Source organism: Hippoglossus hippoglossus, chromosome 24 (genome assembly GCF_009819705.1).
Source record: "Hippoglossus hippoglossus isolate fHipHip1 chromosome 24, fHipHip1.pri, whole genome shotgun sequence".
In the NCBI taxonomy this organism is placed as follows: Eukaryota; Metazoa; Chordata; class Actinopteri; order Pleuronectiformes; family Pleuronectidae; genus Hippoglossus; species Hippoglossus hippoglossus.
In genome coordinates, this window is record NC_047174.1 from 5985542 (window position 1) to 6012237 (window position 26696).

Consider the following 26696-nt stretch of genomic DNA (forward strand, 5'->3'; position numbering starts at 1 on the left):
TCCAAATGGTTTATGCAATTGTAAAGTTAAATTTTGTGAGTCTCTATTTGCTGTCTTGTAACACAAAAACACAGAATACATTTATTCAACATAGAGAGAATAAATATAAATGGAGACTCACAAAGATCTGGGAATACAGTCTCTGAGTTCTTACCTATCCATAGACACCAAGATCATGCATATGAATATGATAGATATGAAGCTTTTCTTGATTCATTTTGGTTCCAACCACCCGAGAGCTAACAAACTATCTAATAAACTTTCATAAACCAGTATATATCTCATTGAATAAATCACAAACATCTTTAGTTGCTCTCAGACAGTCTGGCATCATAGGCAGCTGCTTCTAAACCATGAGGCAACAAAGACAGCTGCCTCCAAACAGTGTGGATCAAAGGCAGCTGCCTTTACATATTAGTGGCAGTTTCTGTTGCCACCGGAACCGCTGCCACGATTTGAGCTTGCCCTTACTAGAGGCAATTTGAGCTTGCCACTTGTTGTTACAGAAGTGACAGTTTCCTGAGAAAATGGCGTCTGCTCCTAACAACCACAGAAAACCCAGCGGGTCTTGCACCTTATCCAGCCGACCCCGACCCATGGAGACCCGCAGCAGATACAAAGACGCTCCGGATAAACATGTAAACATTATGTATGACCGACGTATTGTCCGAGGAAATACTTATGGTCAACTCGTCATACCAACCGTAAGTATGAAATGTTCATTTTTCTCTGCTTTCTTCCTGATTGATTTGTTCTCCTTTGGACCACTTTATTTTAAAGATGTGTTTTTGTCATGACCCATTTACAGACAGCTCAGCCGGACCCTGCTGAAATACAAAGACAGCAGGAGATCAGGCGGAAATCTATCGCTCTAAAACGAGCTCAAGAGCAGTGCAGGGCCAAGACTCCGGAAGCTTTGCAGGGCAGAAAACACATTGACGTACAAACAGGTAAAACATTATTCTTAACAACTTCAGAAGTTGTACCGCGAAGAAGACAGAACTGTCTTTTTTTAAATACTCATTTGAAATACTTATTTTCAGATCTTTATCTTGAAGAACTGAGTAATGTTATAGTGGCCACAGAAATTGAGTGTCAGACTGATGCTTTCCTGGACAGACCAGCGTCCCCACTCTTCATACCTGCCAAATCTGGAGAAGATGTTGCAACACAGATAGAGGAGGAAGAGGTGGGTACAACCAATGAGATGTGGATTTTTTTTGGTAATTACTTAGAGTGGAAGGTCCACCAATTTTACACATAAAGATATTTTTTAATTCTATCATCTCTTCTCTCGCTACTACCACTACTAACCCAAAGTAGATTATCACATCATCTGGGTTATTGAAGTTTAAGGAAACTAACAATTGAAAGGAAATGAAAATCCAGTTTTATAAACTTAGGTTGTGGTGTTTAAAACGGTGAATGGGTGAAGAGATGTCACTGGTTTCATTATGGGATCTGTTGGTTGCAGTGTTTTTGTTTTACCTTGAACCTAACAAGCAACACAAGTCATCTTTTGCTTGTCTTTTGTAAGTCTCCCAACTTTGATTAAGTACATGTTAAATAACATATAAATATCTGCAGGTTTGTTCAAATCAAACCTAATATTTTAAAGTACACAGCACAGCACCACTTATGACCAATATGTTGTGCAGTTGTTTGACTTTGACAGGGAGGTGCAGCCCGTGGTGGAGGTGCTGGTGGGTAAGACTATCGAGCAGTCTCTGCTGGAGGTGATGGAGGAGGAGGAGCTGGCCTGTCTGATGGCCCAGCAGAGGGCCTTCCATGAGCTGCGAAATATCCATCTGGCAGACGTGCAGCGCCTTCAGGAGAAGGAGAGACGCCACAGTGAGGAAAAAGTAAGTAAAACTCTGTTGACTACTCTGGTCTGAACTTTTTGCTGCATGTCTTCCCCTAGAATCCATCAGTAAATCTATTAGCTATTGGTTTGTTTGCTAGGATGTTTTTCCTCACTTCAAATTCATGTTACACAAAATGCTTAAACTAGGTTTTTTGGTGCTTTCACTCAGTGGAGCTCCACCTGTAGGATATCGTTGGCGATTCCAGGAATCAGTTAAAGTTTCACAAATCCTTGCTGCGGTTTTTGATCTTTTGTTTAAAGATGTTCTTGATTCTTTGGTGGTTGTCCTCTCTTGCACACACACTATCTGCTCAGTTTTCATGACGATTCCATGTAAACTCTCTGTTGTCATAAAAGGACAATGTTTTTGCGTATTACTTTTTTCCAAAGAAGGAACCGTCAAACATTTACAATAGCAAATACAACAGCCTCATGTAGGTTTATGTACGGTTCTGCCATATCAGAAGAATTAATCGAAAACAGATACAGAAAATATACCTGTAATCTAAAATGTTCCCACTGATCTTCAGGAGCGTAGGATTGCACAGCAGAAGGAGGTGCTGAGGAAGGAAAAAGAGACTGCAGAGAAGATTGCTGCCCGGGCGTATACCAAGCAGCACCTGGCTGACCTTGTACCTACAGCCTTCACCTCGCTCAGAAGCAAGGGCTACTTTGACGACCCCGTGGAGACAGGTCAGCCTCTGTTTGCCACAATGCTTTCCTGCATGATTCAAGCTCAGCTACCCCCCTTTACTGTCACACGGGGGCATCACGGCACTCGACTGCAAATTCACCGATATTTCCACTGATATGATCTGTGTATTTAAACTTCCTACTTTTAACCTGTTGTCGTATTTGTGTCTCTGATTTCCAGATATTGAGACACATTTCCTACCATGGCTGATGGATGAGGTGAACAGCAATTTGGCAAGGAGATACGCAGTTAGAGAGCTTCTGGACAGTAAGAGAATTCCGTATAATAATATTAAATTTAGACATTCCTCTGCTCAACCTATAGGCAAATGTCTTATATTCTCACTGAGTAGTACATAAATACGCAAACACACAAAAGTACAAATAACAGTAATGGATATAAGCCAATTAGTTTGTACCCTCTACAAAGTTTAGACTAAAACCCAAACAGGATTTGTGTAGATGCACCTTTTTCTCACGAGAGATTATAGTTGACAGTCAAAAGTTATTTCACAAATCCTCCACCAGGGGTCATCAGGTCATAGACACTGTTGGACCGCCATCTAGTGGTTATTTGCAAACATCACAGAGATCACAGTCAGAAGTTCTGTTTATCACTTTTTTCAGATATCATCCATGATGTGGCCCAGAAGAGACTGGAGCAGTTCAAGGAGCCCGAGACATAACCAGACACATCTGACGTATAACATGGAGAGACTGTGATGATTCAATGGCACGAACGTTTAATTAAAATACATTTCTGCTGGCAAAACTATCGTGCATTTTATTGATTATTTGTTATCATATTTTTGTTTTGGTCCTCATGCCTGTTTCTCTTTTTAAGCCCCACCCCAAAATAAATAAAAAAATCTTACAGAATCCATAAGAATTCTAAGCATTTAAAAGAACCATTGAAAATTCAAAGCACCTCCCTGTAGCTTTCTCTATTTGCATCTGACATTACTCTTCAAACAGTTCATTCAGGGAAACTAACAGGCAAATGCAACAAGGTTTTGCATTGCTCGGAAAGGACTCGCTTCTCTAAATTAATACGACTATAACAAACAAACAAAAAAGTATGTTATCATCTTCATGTTCTATTTTTATTCTTTTATATACTTTATCAATAAAATGCTAAATTAACTCAAAAACTATTGTAGTCAAGGAAGTGACTGTGACTGTGATGATGATGTTGATGATAATGAAGGGCACAGCCAGGTTAAGTGGAGCTAAGTGTTCTGTGCACAGTGGTCACGTCACTCTGTACTTTTGTATAATGGTGAGAAGTAGGTCTAACCTCTGATATATACGGCTCTATTTTAATCCTGCCACCTCATTGGTCAGCTCACCGATGACGCCTCCCCCCTCTCTCCTGGCAGCACTTCCTTGGTTCAGTGTCACTTCCTCCACTGGTGAAATATTGTGCAACAGCAAAAAAACAAAAGAAAAGTTTGCGCTGTGATGAAACTGTGCTCGGGAGGTGGAGCTTTACACAGCAGACAAATGAGGGTTTAATGTATTTATTTAGAAACTTAGATGGTTTTAACTTGTGTTGCTCAAACAATCCACCTGAAGGGAAAGTGGCTTAAACACAATTTACTCAAAAATATGTAAAAAAAAAAACTTCAAACCCCTTTTGAAAAGTACTTGTAATTCAGAAAAATGCTGCAACACATACAATGTCAGTGGTATTACTTTGTGACACTGTTGAATTTTATGTTATATTAAGGTTATATAGGTATGTCATTTATTGTCTGGGAACATTTCTGAATGTGTTTCAAACTCTATAATAAAATCCTCAGATGACAGCAACTATACAGTAAAGTTCACAGTTAAGTTTGAAGTTTTAATTTCTTCTCAAGTTTTTTTACAAACCCTAAATCCTCTAATGGTGAATTGGCTCTTGAGGGCCCTGCATCTCCACCTAAAATGTCCCTGACACAATAAAGACAGTGTTTTATAGGTGTGCTTTCTCTTAGTTCTGATCTTACCGTCTATTTTAATCATTATATAATGTTTTATTTTGTCTTCTGTATCTGTGTGATCTTGAAATTGCTTTTAAATAGTTTCTTATTGTCTGCTTTTTTAAATATTTTCTAGTGTTTGCTTTCAAATTTGTTTTAATCTTAAACCCGTAAAACACCATGTAACTGGACCATTACTGGCTTTAAATAACAGCCACAGTATGTTTATTTTTTTTAATACATTATAGTTCACAATTCACAAGGTGGAAATCTTTGTCTCTTCATTTTTCTTCAAGTTTCATTCCCCCTAAATCCTCGAATGGTTACTTGGCTCTCGAGGGCCCTGCTGTGGGTGGGGAAAATCCATCTTTAGTTATAATGTCCCTGACACACAATAATGAAACTAGTTTTAAGGTTACACCCCCCCCAGTAGGTCCCCGGGCCCCCGGTTGTGACCCCCTCCTCCTCCTCCTGCAGCAGTAACCTGCAGCACCCTACCGGCAGCAGCAGGTACTGTCAGGGCCGGTGCTCCACCGCGGTTGGCTGGTTGGATGGATGAGCGCCATATTGCGCCTGGCTGAACAGAGGGAGTGGAAATCTGCGGCTGCGAAGCGTCAGGACCGGGCTTCTCTCACCAGCACCTCGTCACCAAACCTCATCAACTCCGGTAAGACTTCAACTACAACTAAATAGATGTTTAACCGCTGCGCTCCTGCTGCGTAAAAGCTACCCACTTTACGCACATTGTTTTCCGCGCACTTTCTGCCTCTGCTGTGCACAAAGGAGACAAATCTCTCAACAGGTGTCAGTGGGATTATACTGAGGATGTGTGTGTGTGTGTGTCCGCAGCTCAACACGATCACAGCCTCGGTTTCAACACTCACACCTCTTTCTTTCGACTCTTTCAACTATTCCACCGCTTGTTTCCACTTACAAAATCTGTGCCGTCTGTTTGTGTCGTTCAGGGAAACTCAAGGTGGATTTTCTCGTTTGCTTGGGTCGTTAGTTTCCCTGTGGCTGTGGGTGTGAACCTGTGTCACACGCACACACGAAACCTTTCAGAGAAAATAAATCACTGATAATCATCTTTGTTACGTTTTTGTTTACAGCTCAATGTTACAACGTATCTGGACTTTTTGATTCTGTGGTTTAATGCAACGTTGTTTCTGTGATGGTAGAATCCACTTGATCTACCCACACAGATAAACCTGGGTGGACATCAATGTGGGTTTGTTCGTTTAATGTTCAAAATAAGAGTTAAACAAGAGCAGGGTGGAGACAGTGAGTTTATCACAGCTACTGGGTGAGGCTGAGGACCATATTAAACCTGCTGCTGCCTGCATGAGTCAAATTCATCAAGGTGGATTAGAAGTCTAATGTTTCCTGTCTCTGATTTCACAATAAAACTATTGTCAGGGCCCAGACAGGACCACACAATATGCATCATTGACATTAAACAAACAGGATTTGGATATTGTACAGAATAATCTATATTGGAAAGATAAACAAATCACAGTATTATATTTTTGTTTTTATTGTTATAGTTTTTATGGTTTTAACACCATATTAAAACTATCAATAATTATATGGTCAGACACAATTTATTGATAGTTGACATATAAGATAGTTGACACATGAGAAACATAAACCCGCCCCTGGCATCACATTCTTTGGGTCTAATTTCTCAAATATTCGGGTTTGCTTTGATCCTCAGTTTTGTATAATTGTAAATTTAATATTTTTGACACCACCTTGGACGTTTTTGACCATGATAACTTTTTTTGTAGTTATCGAAAAAATAAATGATTTATTAGGAAAAAACAAACCCAACTTATACAGTCTCTGAAATGAATTGGTTTGCACTAAAATAAATTGTTAAATGTTAAGATTTGCAAATTTTCCCTGTTTTAATTAATAATTGCTAATATCTTTTGGCTGTTTAAATATTATTCAGACAAGCAATTTGAAGAGATCAACGTGATGGATTTTATTTCACTATTATTTATTAATTCCAAGAAAATACTTACTTCTGTAAAACAATATTGCCACATAAGAAAAGTTGGTCTAAGTCCTAGTTTAAGTCCAGCCTGGACGTGTCATGGTTTGAACGTTGGCTTCCTTAATATAAGTCATCTGAATGTCACATTCTATTCACTATTTACCTTTATCGAATGCTTTAATGTACATGACAATACATTCAGTGCACGTGAGAGACCCCCCCCCGGTTACTAGATTCACTGCTGGAACGTTGCAGCTGAAAACTGTCCTCAAAGTAAAGGAAACCATGCCAGAAGGAACTGATGCTGTTATGAGAGCAAAGTGTATGTAACACAAATTGTATTTAAAAAACAAACCAACACATTTAAAGTGATGGAAGTCATAACAGTATAGATAAAGAAAAGCTAAACAACTTTTTACAACTTTTTCAGGAAGCGCTTCCCACATATATGTCTTTTGAAGTCTTCAGCACAAACAATGATCATAATACCTCAGGAACAGGCTCGGTGACATTGCGATGAAGTAAGAAGAACCAGTCTCGCGTGCTCTTATCTTGAAGGGCGGCTCAGACTGGAGTTCCGGCTCTGTCGGTTTCCTGCTGTGCACTTGTCGCCTCCTCCTCTCGCGGTGACTCATCGTGATGACGGCCGCCTGCAGGAGTGTCGAGCCGCGCTCCGCCGGCTTTAAGTAACGCACAAGTGTCTCAAACTCGTTTCTCCTCTTCCTCCCTTTCCAGGAAAGACGCAGTGAGAAGTCCCACGGAGCTCAGGCCTCGTCCCCGTCTTCTTTTAAAAGTAGCAGCTCCTCGCGCGGAGGCAGGAACAGGACAGAAACATGCCCAAAGCGGTAAGATGCCTTTTTGATTTATTGACATTTTCAGTGACCGCTTGTTGTGTCACACCTTATAGGCTCCGAAGATCAGAGGACACATGACATTAACATAATATAATTTATATTGATATAATAATGATCAAATGCAGATGGAGTTTAGATCACATGGCTTTTTATACAGTGTTCCATATGTTCAGGTTACTCTCATTTTTAGTGATGTTAGAATATTTTATTTTGTGTAAAACAATGTAGAAAAATAAGTGAAAACTTGAATCTAAATGGATTAGTGAGGATACGAGAGGTGATAACTTTATTGGCTATGAATTAGGGCTGGACAATAGGGTGCAAAACCATATAAAGACAATTTTTTTCCATATAAATTTATATTGATAATCATCAAGATAAATGCCACATTATTTCTTTTAAGTTAAGACTTAATGGGTTAGGGTAAGGGTTTTATTATGCTAGGTGTTATACCTCCTCTCTGTACTTACTCAATTTATAAGCAATATACAGATAAATAGTGAACTTTTGTCTTATTTCAATTGTGATAAGCTCTTGGCATTGGCAGATTGCCAGCGCTCTCAATAGATGCTATGAGTTCCTTAACTTTGAAGTTGAGTGATCGTTGTGAAAAAATTTGCATATCCACTTAATTACGTGGTTTTTTATAACCGGTTGCCTCTGTCAAACTTTCCATGAATGATCACGGAACAAATGATGGGGCTAGAAAAAAAAGAGACAACTTCTTTTTATTATGTCCTAGACACTTGCAGTATCAGTGGGGTCTCTGTTAAAGGGGAATGCCACATATCACATGCTCAAATCATATCCTGGGGGTGTGTCATATGTATAAGGACATCATCGAGGCATGAACAAGAACTGTGAGACTCACTGGAACACACAGATTGGGTTTTATTCATGTTTTTTACAGTGTAGATGGTGAATACAGGGTTGTGTCTCTGTGTTTTTCAACGTGGGATTTCCTCTCCACTTAATCTCAGCTCCCTGTCATCATCTTAGAGACGTTGTAATATTATGAAACAGTGACCCACCGTACTTAAAACGTCAGTGACTTTTCATCAAAGAAAAGACCTAAAAGAAAAATATTTGATGAAGTACTTCTTTATGTTTGAGCAGCTCCTGACGCACGTTGCCCCACCCCACCGATCACATACAGCTCAGTCGCACATGGCACTCGTCTCTCCCTCTGCTCACTGTTTGGAAACTTCTTGTAGGCGTATGACCTGCAGCCTATGTGTATTTTACAGTATGTAGGAAAATGTGGTGGAAATGAGTAAAACATATTTCCATTTCTTTTTTTTCCAGCACTGAATACATTTTTGTCCCCCCCCTCTATCCTATGTTTTTTTTTAATTAAAAAAAGTGAGATATAAAGTCCAGACGTGGCTGAAACTACAATCGCTAGTAATACAATTTTAGATAAAAACTGACAAAGGCAGGAATTTCCCAGAGAGTCTTTTATCAGATCATGATGCAGACGTGTTGCTGCTGAGCAGAGCCGTCGTGTTGTGATGACAATGACTAAAGCCTCCGGTCAGCGTCATAAACTGTGTTGTGGGTTTGTTTGGAGTAGCCTCAGGGTTGTCATGAGCGTCGCTGTGGAAGTGACATCATCACTGTCTGATAGCAGCTGCCACAAAACGGCCTTCTTTTCTAAAAGACGATAATATCAAAACCGTTTTCTTTTCCATGACATCAAGAACTCGAGAGTTTTTATTTTTATTATTCAGTTCACAGACTGTTCTGTGTCTGACCCCGCATAAATATATTGGTTCATTTGATGACTCTGAAATTGAAGTTTCACTTTTAGCAGCGGAGAGATGTGTAAATAAGGGTTCGTGTTTTGACTTCAGACGAAAGGGTGAAATTAGATTTCTGTTTTGAAGAGTCCCAGTGGTTCAGGCAAGTAGCCGGACATGTTTCACAAATGGAAGTGGAAGGCAGCGGGTGGTGGAATGTCCGGATTAATGCTGGATTTTTTTCTTGTAAAATGGCCAAAAGAATGTATTTATTGACAAAATAGTTTCCTGTTTGTTGATGATATACGTCTCATTGTTGTGCACAAATACAACAACAAATTTATAATCACGGTAATGGAAACCAAGCGGAAAACAGAGTTCCCACAGTCAGAGAAACCCTGCAAATGTGCAGAATTAAAGAAAAGAAATTTGATCATTAAACCTGTTGGAGAGTCTTAACTCACAGGTGAATATTTTGACGACACGTAAATGATGACTGTACAATCTTCAGAGGAGTTGATGTGAGTCAAACATTTTTGGGTGTGAGATACATGTCATGTACACGATGTTCAGGGTTTTAATTCCGATCCTTTCCTCTTCACTCGTGACCTCTTCTCCTCCTCTTCAATCCCCTTTAAAGGTTGAATGACCTCACTTGTGAATTTTGGAGTATTTGTAAAGTCAAGCCTCAGAATCAAAGATCAAAGTATGAACCTGCCTGAGGTTTTTGATTGTGACTGGCACAAAAACCCACATGCAGCTTGAACTCTTACAGTTCAGATACTTGGCACGATACCAAACATTCCAGCGCGGTGGGTTTGGAAAGGAGAAACTTGTTTTTTTACATTTTTGTATTTATTATTATTATCACGGAGGAGCAAGGTGCCCGGTGGCAGGAGGTGGGGTCAGATTGGAGGAGCAGTGGAGCCTCCTGAGCTGGTGACTCATGTTTCAATTATCTGAATGACACATTGTCAGGGGGAAACGATTGTGATCCTCGGCTCTCCCAGAATCCTGTTTCCCTGCGGTCGCTGCCCCGTGACACAAACCATACAAGGTGCGGTCACGACCAACATGGATGGGTGTTTTCCTTTTCATGTCCAGTTCTATTGTTAGTATTTGTTTCTTTTAATAATTGATAACTCAGTCATGTTTGGAACGCCCTCCAGTCCTGATTGATGATTCCACAAAGTCTGTCCTTGTTTAATATTGAAAGAACCTGTGGAAAAACGCATACAACTATAGAGCCCGGCAGATATGGATTTGGATCTTTTCTGATATTCGTGATAGAAACAATTCTGATATAATGATATATCCTCCGATTTAAAAATAATAAATAAATAGATGTTATCAAACCCGTATAACAAATTTCTTTTATTGAGGCTTGATATTTTACAGTTCAACCACTAACTTTATCATGAATAACTTTTAATAAAAAGAAAACCCAAATACCATCAAATGTATAGAATATGAATTAAGAAAATAACTTGTTTTACGTAGAATTTCATTTCTACTTTGTTTGTTCCGTAAAATAAATGTTTTCATATCTGCAAACATAAACACAGCTCCGACGCGCCCGTGAAAGGCTCATATCAGCTGTTTTTTATTGGCACAAGCGCTCTAGTCAACACGCATCATGTCACTGAACGACACACTGGGCCTTTTCTCTCCATCCTTGTTGTGCTGCTGCTCCACACTCGAACGTCAGCAGTCATTTATTGCTATATTGCTCTCTGGACCATTTTCAGTGGCGTCCCCACAGCAACAGCCTTTGCTAAACACTTTAAAAGCCATGCAAACTATGTGGAGGGTTAAATATTGAATGGTCCTCGCTGAGGAATGCGGCGCAGCCCATTCACAGTTTAACTACTGAGGCGATGACCAGCTCCTTTGGAGCAGCTCTTTAACCTCACCTTTGAAAAGAATGAATGGGAGATATTCGGTTTATGATCATATTATAGATGTTTGACATTCTTGGCGAATTCCTTGATTGATTCATGTGCAGAGCCCTCCCCTTTTCTGTTAATGAGTCAATGAATCGTCTCCACCCTGTAGCTATAAATTCAAATCTCTGTCTGTGGATTATCTTGTTAGAGATATGACAGACAGTGAATCGGTGCTTCTCAGTAATTATGGACATAAAAACATAAAAAAGACCAAAATGATTCATATTAATCATAAATGAATCTAATTGTCATTTGCAATAACAGTTAGAAGCCGTTTTGTTAAGATTGGAAATGGAATAGGATGGATATAAAGTTTTTTTTATTTTGATGAAGTGTTACTTGAGGGAGGACGATGAGAAAAAGGGAAAATTAGAAGAAACTGTTTTTAAGTTTTTATATATAAGAAAATGTCTAATAACGATGAAGGGAGCAAGAATGACAACTGAGATGGAGGAGTTATTGCCAGTAAAGGTAAAATATGTGAGTAGACATATTGTAAATCAAGCAGTCTTGTTGTAATCATGGTCCATGATCAGCTGCCACCACCGCCACTGTCCACCATTATGATCCACCATCACGAACTAGCACCACATCACAGACTCTGGCTTCAAATGACAGTAGTGCAAGATGGGTGCCCGCGTATCAGGGATGTTTTGGCTTCATTTTTGTACAATGGGAGGAAGTGAAGACGTGTCGTCCATCTTTATTTAGCGTCTATGGTGCAGACATGTGTTTCAGAGCACCATGAAAGAACTGACATTTGATTACATTATTCTTGTTGGTCTCCTGCATTGCCTGGGTAACCATGGAGCCTGTGTTGTTGTCGTTTCTTAGTCACCAAAGTGTCGTACTCTCCACCGAGTGTGTGAAAACGTCTTAATGTGACGTTTCAGCAGGTCAGAGTTGTGTTCCAAAGCTCCTGTCGTGGAAATAAGTGGGTCGGTTTCCACAGTACTGACTTGTGAAGCATTTATGTGCCTCATATGAGCGTCTGCACTTTCCTCCCACTGAAGTTGCTCATTGTGGAACTCTGGGTCTTCGCCCGGTGTATTTTTAGCATATGTGTCATGTTTTCTTTACCTCTGTGAATGGCCTCAGTTTATTGTGAGTTACCGTTGGAGGACTTCACTTTGAGATCAGATATCGCTCGCTCACTGGTTTCCTGTTGGCTCCTCTGCGCCACACGTTCACATGTTCCATTCCCTGTCCGTTGGGGTGTGTGTGTTTATTTTCTTTCTTTCTAGGTCATTTCGTCTGTAACTGCTACAAATATAGACCGTGACGTTGAGAGAACGGAAACTCAAACCGTCCGAGCTGCTGCTGTTGAATCACTAAATCAATCTTAAACAAGGGGGAGGTACTTGGACACGTATGTGATCGCTGCTGCTGCTGTGATTTCTCTTTGGGCTGTTTGTGGGAGTCTGGCTCCTCCAGGATGTAGATGATGATAGCGGGGGTCTGCTGGGGCGCTGCAGCTGAAAGGGGAGCTTTGTTTTGCCGTGTAAAGTAAATGCAGTGTCTACCACCCCCCCTTTCCCCCGGTTTTCTAGCTGTGACCTGAAGCTGGTGTAAGTCGCTCTGCTGGACCGTTTTAAATTGCATGCAAAGTTTGCCGAGCAATTTTGTTGGGGAAAGCAAAAGTTTGCTCGCTTTAATCCCCAGTGAGTAAACCCTGCTAACCCGGCTCTATGGCAGCATCCTTGAATATCCACTGTCTAGACTTCACTGTGTTCTTACAATATCCTCGACAGAGCAGCGTTGAGGCGCTTTCCATCCAAAGCTGTGATAGGATTTGCCTTCCCTGCAGGATTTAAGTCTGTCAGTCAGCCAGCGTAGGTTCACGGGAGACGATGGAGCTCTGACTCACTGGACGAGTCACTGACTCTGACCCAGACGTCCCCCCCCCCCCTTTTCGCAGTGGGCGTCATTGAAAAAAATGTTTTCACCAGTGCTCACAATGGGCTGGAGTTGAAAGATGTCACTGGAGGGTTGTGTTGGCGGCCTTCCTCTCTCCTCACTGTGTCAACTAACCTCTTTGTGTCATTTTCACCGAGCGGTAATAGACTCAGTCAATACTCTGGGGCATCTTTGTCTTTTCATAACCCCCCCCGCAAATACCAGAGACATTTGACATTTGACATTACGCGCACAGAGAAGAGTCAGTGTGATCGTTGCCTCAAAGCAGTTATTGTAAATATTTGTGCATTGTTGCGAGGCCTTTGTGTGAAATTCAGATGCCGTTTGCTGATTACAGACAAAACCTACAATACCGAATATTGTTTCTCCCCATTATGGGACACGGTTGACGTCAGTCGTCATTATTCCGTGCCGTGCACCAGTCACGCTGTTTGTACTGGTTTTGAAATTGTAAATTAATCACCGTGGGTGGATCCCTGTAAGTGGACATGAAAGTCTCGGCCTCTTATTGTACGCACAGGTCACTCTGATCAATCATTAAACACTATAAGTTGTGTGTTTTGTTCTGTGAACGAGTGAAGTGGCTGCTTTATTCATACCTCCTCCACCCACAGTGACAAGCATAGTGCCTTCAGGTCTAATTAATTCTATTACATTCAGATTTTGAAAACCTCTGCTTCATATTGTATCCAGGCACCAAAGAGTTTGAGTTCCCTTCATTCAGCATGTCCGGAGATAAACGCAGAGCCCTGTGTATTTACTCTGCAAACACACAATGCACACACACACACACATGCACCCGCACACACACTGCAGTACCACGTATGGGTCCTGCTTGTTTCTCGGGATCAGCGTTTGAACTCCTGTTTTCTTCCCACAGGTCAATGTTCGCGTCACCACCATGGACGCTGAGCTGGAGTTCGCCATCCAGCCCAGCACCACCGGCAAGCAGCTGTTTGACCAGGTACAGGGAAAATCTGTAATTCTGTACGGATCTGACGCCCATATATGATTAAATACTGTGCTGAGTTATAAATATGTTTTCACTATGACTTAAAAAAGGATTTGGTTTTCATCCCAATTAAACAAATGAGATATTATGTGTTAAGCAGATGCTGATTCCAGCCACATAGACTTAGCATCACAGCCGATGAGCTGTTCCTGCTCATCACGATCCATGAATTATTCTGAGAAATCAACAATTTCAGTGGGTTCTTTCCTGACTCGTACTGCATCCTTCCCAGTTTGGTGGTAAAGTCAGTAGCTTTTGTGGAATCCTGCTAACTAACAGACAAACAAACGCAGACGAAAACATCTGTGTTAAAACCTCAGCTACACTCTGATGTCGCTGTCCACCATCTGCTCCCCACTAAGCTGCCTCTGCCTCGGTCGGCATGTTAACTGGATTGACGTGTCTGAAGAAAGTGGCTGCCCTCATTATCGTTCCTCTCAAAGCTCTTTGCATCCATCACACCCGGGTCTGAAGAGCTATCTCCTGCAGATACAGGAGCGTTTGGCCCCAGGAGGGTTAGGGTCCTTATCAGCCCCTCGCTGCGTCTCATATCGGATACATTAATTACCAAGACTCTAGCAGCTTCGTGAAGAACACTTAATTGATTTGTACTCACTGGCGTAGTGTGTACATTTCCACAAGCCAGTGTTGTCTCAAATGCCAGTTGAGGCATTTATTGAACGTGTGATTAATGACACTAGTGATGAATTCCTGACTGAAGTTTGTGAGGAAGTTACAGAGTGAACAGGTGTGGCCACAATAAAGTAATTTTACCTTTTTCAATTGTTCCTCTAGTATTGAAAAAAGATTCACCATTGATTTTCAGGAGATATGATGAATTACAGACATGTTTATTCGCTGGTGATTCCCTCGTCTTTATGGTGTCTGGCTCCATTTTAGGAAATGTCTTTGTCACTGTATGGAAAAACTGCTGAATGAATTTCCATGAAACTATGTGAAAAGATCAAATATGGGCAAAGAAAGAACCTGTTAAATCAAGTGGCGGATCCAGGAATTGTTTATTTTCTTCAACATTATCCAATGGGGCAATTCTTTGTGACTTTTTCACAGGAAATAATTCATAGATCTTATTTAGGGAACTGAAATCTACGAGAGTGTGCAATTTGGTGCAGCTTCCTTGAATTTAAGGGAACTGCTGGGCCTTGGCTCTCCATTGAGTGGCCACTGTAGACAGAGCTCAGATTGATTGCTCTTCACTCTTGAATTTTAATAAGCAAATTAAGAGTTTGTACAGCGGATGTGATCATCATTATTAACCTTTTGCAGTATCCACCACCAATATCATAAAACAAGGACTCTGACTTAAAATTGTCACTGTTCCTCTTGTGCTGTTGTGAAACTCGTCACCAAAAATCCAAATGTGGTTGACAGGTCATTAGCTTGAGCTCTCTTGAAGCTGCATGACGGCATTGAGGGAGGAAAGGCATTGTTTGAGCCACTTCCTGTATAACTCGTTTTTTTTAGTAAGTGTAACCGACTGTGTGTTGCGGCGACATGTCAGTGGAATCATCTTGACATGGACATGACAAGAACAATTTAGCCCAAAACAGATTTGAATACAATGAACACGATAACCCTGGCTCCTGTATCTGGAGCCTTTAACCTGTGGTTTTGTTAAAGGAAGGGAGCTGTTCACCTTTTGACATCTCTCTCTATTTATAGGAGCTGCTGAATTCTCCTGCCTACTTGTTAGAATGGCTCTCGGGGAGGTGTGCCCCAGACGATCACTCACTTCCTCCGGTAGTGTCAGACAATGTGCTGCTCTATTTTAGTGCAAAGGAGCAATTTCCAAATTTTAAGGGCAGGAATCCGTCCAAGAGAGGTCGCAGCTTGTCTCAGGCCCGAGCAGCCGAGTGTGCGTGAAGTCTGCCGGCAGCCTGACTCTGTTTTAAACGGGTTCCTCGACACGCAGTCGCAGTGTGCCAGACAGGTTTTGTGGAAATGCTGACTAACAGCAGTGAGCTCAGAGCGAACAGGAGCTGTGGTGTGGCCCTTGTGGTCAGCGCTGATCATAGCCTTAGTCCCCGTCATGCCGCTGTGAAAGAGAAACGCCTGCCACTCCCCTACACACCCTCAAACTGTTTCACCTCCATATGACTGTTGCTCCGCTGCTGCTCATTTCATTTTCGCCTCCAGCTGCAATTAGAGAAATCCCAGCCGTCATGGTTTACAATAGATGTATCGACTTGTATATCCGCTGTCAGCGCCATTTGTCTTCTTCTCACCCCGGTAGCACGTCTTCTGTAATTTGGCTTTTGCGGTTTCAGCGTCTGCTCTCGGGAAAAGGTTTTGATTTGTTAATAAGCTGCAGGAGGATTGACGTTAAACAGCTGAAAACGTGGCAACATTTTAAAAATCTCAACGATTTGTCTTTTTGAACTTAATCCAAAGAATCTGGTTGACAGGTGCCGGGAGCAAAACATGAAACTAGTTCTCATAGACACCCAACCCACATGTCAAAGCCACAAAGCTGCTCCCAGTCAAGAACAGCTGAAAATATGACGTTTTAAAGAGTTCAACTGTGTCTTGGTCTGAATCCCAGCCAGAATAATCAGTTCGCTGCAAATCTGCTCCTGGTCAAGAGAGCGAAACGTGCTGAACGATGGTTTTTCTTCTTTTGTTGTAATATTTGAGCAGAACTATTCTTAGATATTAAACCATAGAGCACTGGCTCTGTTGCACTCCCTTCGCTCTCCGGTCACAATGAACCTGTGGTCTGACAGTAATAGACCAGTTTCCTCTGGGCCCCCGACCCACCTCACTCCTTCAACTTGTTGGTTCCTATTCGGGGCCCGAGCGGCTGAACCCCTCCCTTCCCCTCCTGAGCCGCCGGTTGACTTGCGTTACTCAGCCCAGAGGATTCAGTGAGTAATGCAGTTTCAGGCCAGTGGCATTCCTCTGGCTCACCACAGGTTGCGCCCCCCCCCCCCCCCCGAACCACGACCAGAAACTTTCGCTCTCTGACAGACGACATAAACACGAGGCTGCAGACTTCAGCCACGCTCACAGATTTCTGCCCCTTCGGCCGGAGACACAGGATCTGTAAAGGTTTTAGTCTCTTTAACCTGACTGCAAATGTTTCTCCCAGTTTTTTTAAATCATTGCCAGGATCAAGTAGTCGTGTGCCTCTGATTACAACAGCTCATAAAAAGCTGCACTCTCAAGATGTAGTGATTTTAATTGTGGATATTTTAAGTGTGGATATTGTGGTAGAAGTAGAACTGTGCTGTGAGAGACACTATCTCACCATGATAAGACCGTAATAATCCTGGTTCTGCCTGTTTATACCGTTTCCAGTACTAAAGTCAATGGGTTCTTCTTTGGCTCGTGCCCCACCCTTCCAGAAAATTTCAGGGAAATCGGTTCAGTAACTTTGCATAATCCGGAAGACTACCCCCCCCCAGGGGTGAAAACATAACCTCTTTGATGGAGTCGGCAATAGAAGTCTTAGAAGGATAGAAATCATCAGAAGGTATAAAGAGTCTTAATGAATAAATCTTGGTCCTACCATCCCACCTGGTTTGCCATCATACTCTAATATATTACATTTGATGTGGTATTAAAAATGTCTTAACGTCTCTGACTGACCCCTGCAAACCCGCTCCGGAGCGTTCTGTTTTCAGTAATCTCACTTAGAGACAATAACTGCGGCGTTAATGGCTCCTGACGTACCAGCGACCCATTAAAGCGGAGGCAGCCTGCCAACCCAGCCTGCTGCGCTGTCACTTTACTGAACCCGTGTTCCCAGATTCAGATTTAATCCTCTTCTAATGAAGCCTTTATAACATGTACAGCATGTTATCGATTTTATGGTTGCTTCCCGGCAGCGTCGTAGCGAGCCTCTCCAGATACAGAAGCTTATCCCCCTGAGAAACACTATGTAGGTATCTGTGTGGTGACTCTCGGCCTCTCGCCCCGCGGACCCCGGAGCGAGAGCACCATGAAAGGGCCGATTGTTTTCAGAGGCAGTTTCGTTACCGGTGAGATGCTGCGGCCTGAAGCTGTCTCTCATTTCAAGGGCCACCATTCTTATGCTTGTAGTTGTAGTTGTTGTTGTTGCTCTAAATACCAACCATCAGAAAACACATTAGTCTGTCCTCCCACAGGTCAGCCTGCCCTGTATGTTGTGTCAGCCACCAAGCCAGAGAATAGAGAGTGGGGGGGCGTTTGATTTTAATATTAACCTTGGCAGGAGCTCAACGACCCCGGAGACTTAGCGCCTCCCTCACCTGGTGACTGGGTGGGGAATTTGGCAGGTATGCACTCGAAGAGGGTCCGGCACACAGAGCGTGCACACAAAAAAAACATGAAATCCTAAACGGTGCTGTAGGAAAATCGCTCTGCTTCTCTGAAAGCCATAAAGAGCCTCTGGTTGTTTGAGGTTTCTCTCGGCAGCCAGTGGAAAATGGCAGCTCCTCCTCCTCCTCCTCCTCCTCCTCCTCCTCCTGCAGCGCAAAGTGATTATTCCAGATCTTTCCCTGGGTTTTTCACTCTCTGCCTCTGCTAGACAGTCAGAAGATCTGAAAACTGCTGATCTGGAGACAGACTTCTAAGGCCAGGCCCTGAAGTGTTTCCACTGTGGTTGATATTAAATCCCTGTTCGTCATCTGCCTTTTTAGACGTTAGGTCGTGATAATGATGATGAGCTCTGGCTGCTGCAGTTGAGCCAGAAACAAACTAGTAAACCGGACCGGACTCCCTCTTCCTCTCCACAGTCTTCTCAGGCTGATGCTGGAGTCACAGACTGGAGAGGAGTCATTCATCACACTCTCCCTGTACCGTGTCCCTGGTCAAACCGAATGAGCAGTTTGCTTAATACCTAATGGCGATTTTTAAAGTCCACTATGGTTATCGAGGCAGCAGGAGAATGCTGCTCATATCATTATCTTGCCAAGTCCGTACTCAGGCCTGGGAATGTGTGATACGATGAGAGCTGCCCACCGGATTAGCCTGGTACCTGAGTATGTCACCTAAAGGTCAGATTCAACAGCCTCTGCCAATGTCTGTCAAACTTCCAAAGGCCTTTTTTTTTTTTTACAACCTCTGCTGGAAGAAACCCTCTCTTGACAGTTACATCATCGTCTCATAATCTGTTTCCCTGGAAGAAGAGGGTGTGACTTACTTAGAAAAAACGAGTTAATTAAAATTAGATTGAGCGTCTTTCTTAATTTCATATTATATCATGTCCACTTCATCTAAACGAGTCTTTTCTTGCTCCTACTTTAGAAAGATTTTTTTTCAATTTCTTCTCCCCCGTGGTGTTCAGGAGACAGTGAGGCAACGGTCTCCAGCCTGTGTTTAAAAACTTTTCTTTTTCCTGTGCAGGTGGTAAAAACCATCGGCTTACGTGAGGTCTGGTACTTCGGACTTCAGTACATGGACGGAAAAGGTTACTACACTTGGCTGAAACTGGACAAAAAGGTAAGAATGTGCTTCTTTTTGATTTAGTCTCATAATAATATTGTAGTCTTTATCTTTTAAAGGCCAAATGAGTCATTAGGTCTGGAGGAAAAATGTTGTGAATTCATCTTGAATGAGTATAAGTGTAGATACTGTAAAAATGATATTGCACAATGTTGTATGCACTTTGAAGCTGGTTATTCTCAACAGTCGAAATCAATTTTTTAATCTTATGATTTCATTTCATCATTTTCTCCACCTAAATAAACATTATCCGCTGAAGTGTACGCTATAAGCCCTTTTCTTTGGCACTACATTTTCTTCATGTCCCTTCAAATATGTCCCAACTCTTCATCTTTTGCAACGCCTCTCCCTGTGGAGCGTCATGAGGTAACGGAGAAAGAATGCATTCCTTTGAGTGGACGATGCAATCAGAGCGCCGGTGTTTGCCTTTCGGTCAATCAGTAGCCACCATATTGCAGCGTGTATATATTCACATGCTCTGTTGCAGTTCGACTTCACAGAGCAGCTAATGTTGAGTCCATGCTCTGGTTTCTGTCGGTGACGAGGGGCAAGAACACGACATATAATCAGCAGGAGGTGGATTATTTGACGAGAGCATGACCTCTCTGTGAACCGTAACTGCTCCGGTTCTTCTTATGTGGTCCCTGAGTAAACAGGGTTTCCTGCTTTTCATTAACCGCTGCTCCGGAGTTATTCATAAACTCGCCGGTCAAAACTGTGACGAGGAAGGGAGTCACGCCTAGCCTAACAGCTACTAGCATAACACGCCTGAATCTTTGAGCGTACTGTCAGTGGTGGCGTTGCATTGTGGGTAATGTAGGCGTACGTTTTGGACAAGGAAGATGAATGTGTGGATTTACACCGATGATATAGCAAATAAAAATGTTACATCAGTGGAGTACTTTATTTTTAATATACTAGAAAGGTGTATAGAATAGGTTGAGCTGTTTTTATCTAACTGGATAGAGGAGAACTTCGTAGAAAAACACATCAATTTATCTAGATTGTTAATTTACGTTCCAAATGGACTCTTTACATTTTATTATAATAAAAAACGAACACAGAGAAAAGCCCCCCCCCCCCCCTGCCTCGGTCAGCAGCAGTAAACTGTACACTGTGCGCTTACGCTGCTCATCAGCACAAAACTCAAACTGGAAGTTTCAAGGTCACTTGCGACCACATTCTCTCCATCAAGACCGCTCAGTTCCTGTTTTGAAATGAGAGGAAGAGGCTCATTGTATAAACACATACAGTAGCAGGGAGTTATTTCACTAAATGAAAACAGTAGATCCCCTTTTTGGAAAGGGCAGGATCCCCTGTAAACTGCAGAGCATGTGTTTTCCCCCTTGTGAAGCACCGACGCTGCACAGTATTCATATCGCTGACTCAAAAAGTATTTAAAATATAGTTTAGTTAGGTTCATGTCCCATCCACTAACATGGAGGAGATTTATGATCTACACAGCAGCCACAGGGCGATCAGGATGCTTTGCCTTCACTTATTGTGCAGATTAGATAAACGAAATATATTGTTTGAAAATAAAGCAAGAAAGTAAATAAGGGCTTTTCCCCCAAATACTCATTTACCGTCACTACTTCACTCAGCTGAACTATGTTTTGTATTCCTCTCCAGGTGTCGTCTCAGGACGTGAAGAAAGAGAACCCGCTCCAGTTTAAATTTCGGGCCAAATTCTTCCCCGAGGACGTTTCCGAGGAGCTGATCCAGGACATCACGCAGAAGCTCTTCTTCCTGCAGGTGAAGGAGGGCATCCTGAGCGACGAGGTCTACTGCCCGCCAGAGACGGCCGTGCTGCTCGCCTCCTACTCCGTCCAGGCCAAGTTTGGAGACTACAACAAAGAAGTCCACCGGTCCGGATACCTGGTGTCTGAACGTCTGCTGCCGAACAGGTTCGGGAGGACAAACTGTTGTGTCACATCTTGATCAAAAGACAAAGTGTTGTGTAGCAGCGTGCTTTTTAGCCTGAAGTTTCAGTTTCGTACGGTGGTATTTGAAAAGGAGAAATCTGTGAAGGTAGAATAAACTTAGAGATTCAATCATCAACACTGGTCGAACCTGCTGCGTAGAAAACCATCATCTCCACCCTCCAGAAACAAAATAAACTAAATAATTTGTTTGTATCTGCCAATATATTTAGACTATCTTCCTTTGCCAGTGTGTAAGTTGGCTGATTTAGTTTTTAAGGCATTCAGACGTACATATGCATGTTAAAATAAAAAAAAACGAAACCTTCTAGAGGGAGATGAAAGCTCTGGTGCATCATTAATCATTACACAGGTTACATGGTGGAGGAGAGTGGGCCAAGGTATGAGTTCTATATCACAGCTGGGTGTGTCAGGGACTGGTTTTTGAGCTTTTCCCCACCAGTCAGGAACATAAATTCACGAGTATGAATTTATCGAGGTTAGTCCACTTTCCCATGTGAACTGTCTGTCCTGAGGTCATCACCTTCTGCAGTGTTGCTTTTGATTTACATTTGGTGTTAATTAAATAATTAATTAAATGTACATAAGGGGACAAGTGTGTGTGTGTGTGTGTGTGTGTGTGTGTGTGTGTGTGTGTGTGTGTGTGTGTGTGTGTGTGTGTGTGTGTGTGTGTGTGTGTGTGTGTGTGTGTGTGTGTGTGTGTGTGTGTGTGTGTGTGTGTGTGTGTGTCATAGGGCTGCCTGTCACATTTAAATAGCTGTGTAATGACTACATCAACCCTGACGACTTTTATACACTGTTGTGTTAGCTGTTGCACTCACGTTATTGCCTCTCTGCCTTGGTGCACGGCTGGTGGCACGCCCCTGTTTATACTTTAGATGTATTTCCTTTATATCTGTTAAGGAGTGAAGACAAGGAAAACACTGCACCTCGGGGAAATCACCATTTTGCTAAAACAAAGTTTTCCGCCTTGCTCAAGAACAGATTCCGTCACGCTACCTTACATAGCAAAGCCAACGTTATCAGCTCATCTGGTGTGTTTTTGGTTTCTGTCTGAACGCTCAGCTGACCTTTTGTTGTTGTTTCCTCTCTGTGTTGTTTTAGAGTCCTGGAGCAGCACAAGTTATCCAGAGAACAGTGGGAGGAGAGGATTCAGGTGTGGCACGAGGAGCACGGTGGGATGTTGAAGTAAGTGTGGCTCTCATCATTATAAACCACATGACTCACACCAGTCGAGCACGTATCTCCACCGAGGCCCAGCTCATTGCACCAACTCGTACAGATCAAGATCCATGAATTATTCTCTGGGAAAATCAACGACAATGTTGGAAAATCTTGCGATGTTGAAGAAAGTGAAAGAAAATTCCTGGATCTGCATGAAAATTTACAATTTACCCACAAACACATGAAAATATAACATCCCTGACAAAGGCAACAATAAATACTTGTTGTGCCGTCTTTAATCCTGTAGCTGTATGAGTAGAACTTGTATGGAATGACCGTGTGTATTCTTGCAGGGAGGACGCCATGCTGGAGTACCTCAAGATCGCCCAGGACCTGGAAATGTACGGCGTCAACTACTTCCAAATCAAGAACAAGAAGGGGACAGAGCTGTGGCTGGGGGTGGACGCCCTGGGACTCAACATTTATGAGAAAGACGACAGGTAAGCGCCATGTCACGACCTAGGCTTGAAGTAATCAGGCCTTTTTTGTTCGCGTCTGCTCGGGCTCTTGTTGTGTGCGTGTCGCAGGCTGCAGCTGTGACACCGAAGTAAACTGGCTGGGGCAGGTCCTTGTCTGCCCTTAATCACTGTTCCTGTTTCTCAGCAGACAGACACTAGCACGGGAGTGACAAGACGGATAAGTGGAGACTGTTTTTGGGAGGAGTAGATCCAGAGACGGAATTAAAACATCATACTCAGCAGTTTTAATCCCTTACACCTCGTTATTATCAAATAGAAAAAAATACCAAAATCCAAGCTGCATTTTAAGCAGATTTGCTGAAATTATTTTTTATCTTGAGGTTTTTAGACGTTGGACGCAATCCATTTTAATAATAATGAGATAATATTGTTTATGATTGCTGTGGCTGCTTCAGGAGAGAGTTGTGGTTTCTTTGGGCGTTTATTGTTCACACCTCTGCCTATTGTTGCAAATAAAACTCCCCACTGGGAAAATAGACTTCATAAAGCTCATACTCTATGTTTGCATGCCAGTTATACTCCAGATTGTTTCCATAACGTATGTGCTATACATTTTAAAACCATCATTTTCTTTTTTATGCTAAACTAGGTCCATTTCTATTTCATCACTTCCACACACAATTGGGCAGAATAAAATTAAAAACCTGTGTTTGGGCCTTGTGGTCCAAGTAAAACCTACTTTTCCAGACCAAGCAGGCTGTTACACCAGCGTCCAGCCCAGTCTGGGCTATGATTGCCACGTTTGTTTATAGGACAAGAGGTAATCGCCCTCTTATTTGGTGAAATGAGTTTTTCGTGATCTCCTGCGGCTGCTGGTGGCGCGGCCCTGGTCTGCCGGGGTTACTGGAGTGAAGTACACTGTGTTAAAGGGACATTGGCCTCTCAGTCATTGACCCTGTGGTGGAAAACCCTCGTTCACGACCAGATCGTAGCTCCTCCCGTGTATTGGTAGACTTTGTGTGGAAGAAATGAGCACAACTCGCTGCTGGCAGGGTAATGACAAAGTTTAGCGAATCAGTTGAAGCCTCTAATCGTCCTCCAGGAGAGCAAAGTTCTTTTCAAGTTGAAATGATTTAATTACTCTTAACTTTAATTGTGTTAAAGTTCATGTAATCTCTCATTTATTCCGAGTGTAACATGAAAAACCTCCGGAAAGCACCTTGTTGAGAAGGTTCGTGTGTGTGTGTGTGTGTGTGTGTGTGTGTGTGTGTGTGTGTGTGTGTGTGTGTGTGTGTGTGTGTGTGTGTGTGTGTGTGTGTGTGTGTGTGTGTGTGTGTGTGTGTGTGTGTGTGTGTGTGTGTGTGTGTGTGTGTGTGACTCTGTCTCTTTGTGAGCTCCCTGGGATCAGCAAAGAAATGCCTCTCCTCCGCGGTGCCCTCTGCTGTAACCATGACTACGCCAACTGGTTTTTCAAGCTGCGCAGCACTTAAGAATGCGAGGCTAACCTACAGCACTGTCTCTCCAATGAGGGCAGCCGGCCCACAATGCAGCAGTGCAGCCGAGGCCTCGCCAAGGCACAGTCTGGTTCTGGTTTAACTCCTTCCACGCCGCCGCTCCACAAACCGCAGTGCTGCTTGTTTTTTATGGGACAGAGTTTCCACGGGTTTTCTTCTTAGTAACCGTCGTCAAACACAAAACGCACCATATCACACTTGAGATTCAAAATGGTTGAAAATCACCACTAAACTTAGCCATTACAAATAAATTGATCCACAATGGGATTGTGGACATGTTAGTTTTAGTGGTTTAGTTGTTACTGATTTGGAGAAACAATTATTTGAGTGATATTTTATTGTGGATTGACAGAAAACTTATCTGATAATTGAAGAGATGATTAAAAATGATCATTACTTTCAGGCCTTAAGTCATTTTTACAGCATTTCACATTAAAAACACTAAACATCGTCTGGTTTCTGCTTCAACTTTGAGTTTTGACAAACAAGCAACATTTTCCATATTTTGACATTTTATAGAGCAAAGCAATCGAGAATATAATCAGCAGATGAATTTATTATGAAAATAACAGTTAATTTCAGCCATAATGATCAAAATTCCCTGTTTTAATCTTTAGTATTTAGCCAGACTGTAAGAGTACTTGAACCGGAAAATAACCTATGTTACTTTGTGCTGAAGAGCAGCCAAATAAACCACAAGACAGAGAAATATTCACTAGAATAACATCCACATTGGTTTCTCAATTCCACAGGCGTGTGTCAGGATCAGTAATTGAGTGAAATTCCAGTTTGACGGTTCAGTTTCACAGTCGAGTTTCGCTGCGAGGTGCTCGGCTGCCTCTCCAGATTACAACACTACCGGCTCGTCAGTGTTTGCAGTACTAGTTTGCATTGTGTTGAAGGAGATTGGCATCCGTTCAGTGTGTCTGGCACAATAGAGGAGGGAGCCACACCCCGGATTCACCCCTCGCACTGGAACAGTGGATCTACAGAAATCCAGGTTAACGGCCTGAGCCACGTTTAGTCTCTGCTGGTTATGACAAGACGTGATGGGATTGAAATTAATTGATCTAGAAGTGTTTGGTGTTGATTATGTCAACATAAAACACGAGACACATAAAATGCCATTAACAACTCCTTGGAGCCGACAGGGATGTCCTCAGTGTTATTATTTAAATGAATAATTCCATTTTCTGTTATGTAACAAAGAAACACAACTAAATCTGTCATTTGAGACAAATAACTCCAATAAGTTGCTGATGGTGTTTCTGTCTGTTGATTAATCGACTTATTGAAGCTCTAATAATAAGTTATAATAATAATAAGCTTCATTTTTAAAGAACCTTTTATAAATATGATGCAGCTTGAAGTACTTTCCATCAAACATAAAAATTAAAGCCAGCAAGTAGCATTTTAATAGAACTGATCTGGGAAGGAAAGTAAGGATAAGATTTGAAATAAAAAAACATTAAGTATGATTTACTTGCTATGTGCTGAATTTGGTTTAAGTTAAAGTCTGTTCAGCTGATAGGTGTGGGGGATCCACTTAAAAGAGAATTACTTAAAAGTCCTGTTAATATAATATTTTTGCATCAGAAAGACTCATGCAAATATAAGTGGAAAAGATTGAGTCTGTTTTCCCAGGATCAGTTTTTCCAGTGCCACCGTCTAACCTTCATGTTCATGTGATCACTTTATCAGATTGAGCCCGAAGATCGGTTTCCCCTGGAGTGAGATCAGAAACATTTCCTTCAACGATAAGAAATTCATCATCAAGCCCATTGACAAAAAATCCCCGGTGAGTAACGATCGGTCGTCGATAAGATTTTACTTCTGCTTTCATTTCTAAATCTGAAAACACCCTTTTCTTTTCCTTAACACAATTTTGTAGTTTAGCAGTTCTTGTTCCTCTTTTTAGAGCCTGTTCAATTTCAACGAGTTTCTGTATGAACCCTCTCTGCTTCCTTTTTACTGTTGGCCTCACGTTTCTCTGTAGTGGACAAGAACCATTAAACATGTCCTCAATCTGATTTTAATACAGAATAGTCAGGGTTAGTTCTCAGGTCGTTCTGTTAGCGATCAAATGTGATTTTTAGCAGTGATCTGAATTAGTCTGAATTAATCTCTGCTGAATTAAAGTTTTCCCTGCACCTGCTCAGAGTC

General features: G+C 42.1%; 2 protein-coding genes across 4 annotated transcripts in view; both read left to right on the top strand.

Moving 5' to 3' along the window:
• Positions 1 to 425: 425 nt before the first annotated feature.
• LOC117758100 (radial spoke head protein 3 homolog B-like) lies at positions 426 to 3320 on the top strand. The gene is made up of 7 exons (XM_034579470.1): positions 426 to 704; positions 809 to 950; positions 1044 to 1189; positions 1659 to 1862; positions 2395 to 2557; positions 2739 to 2825; positions 3185 to 3320. The coding sequence occupies exons 1-7, from the start codon at positions 528 to 530 to the stop codon at positions 3241 to 3243; spliced, it is 978 nt and encodes a 325-aa protein (XP_034435361.1). The 5' UTR covers positions 426 to 527; the 3' UTR covers positions 3244 to 3320.
• Positions 3321 to 5116: 1796 nt separating this feature from the next.
• The window catches only part of ezrb (ezrin b), a 29988-nt gene continuing 8408 nt past the window's right edge, over positions 5117 to 26696 (top strand). For 2 of the 3 annotated variants that reach the window (XR_004613232.1, XM_034579465.1), the window contains exons 1-8: positions 5117 to 5188; positions 7256 to 7365; positions 13857 to 13940; positions 19335 to 19430; positions 21066 to 21340; positions 22481 to 22564; positions 22894 to 23040; positions 26235 to 26331. Coding sequence is in view for 2 of the 3 variants with exons in the window: in XM_034579465.1 (XP_034435356.1) it covers positions 7354 to 7365; positions 13857 to 13940; positions 19335 to 19430; positions 21066 to 21340; positions 22481 to 22564; positions 22894 to 23040; positions 26235 to 26331 (795 nt within the window). In the remaining variant the exon portion in view is untranslated. Of the gene's footprint in view, positions 5189 to 7236; positions 7366 to 13856; positions 13941 to 19334; positions 19431 to 21065; positions 21341 to 22480; positions 22565 to 22893; positions 23041 to 26234; positions 26332 to 26696 lie in introns of those variants that run through there. The other variant, XM_034579466.1, reaches the window with a different exon arrangement.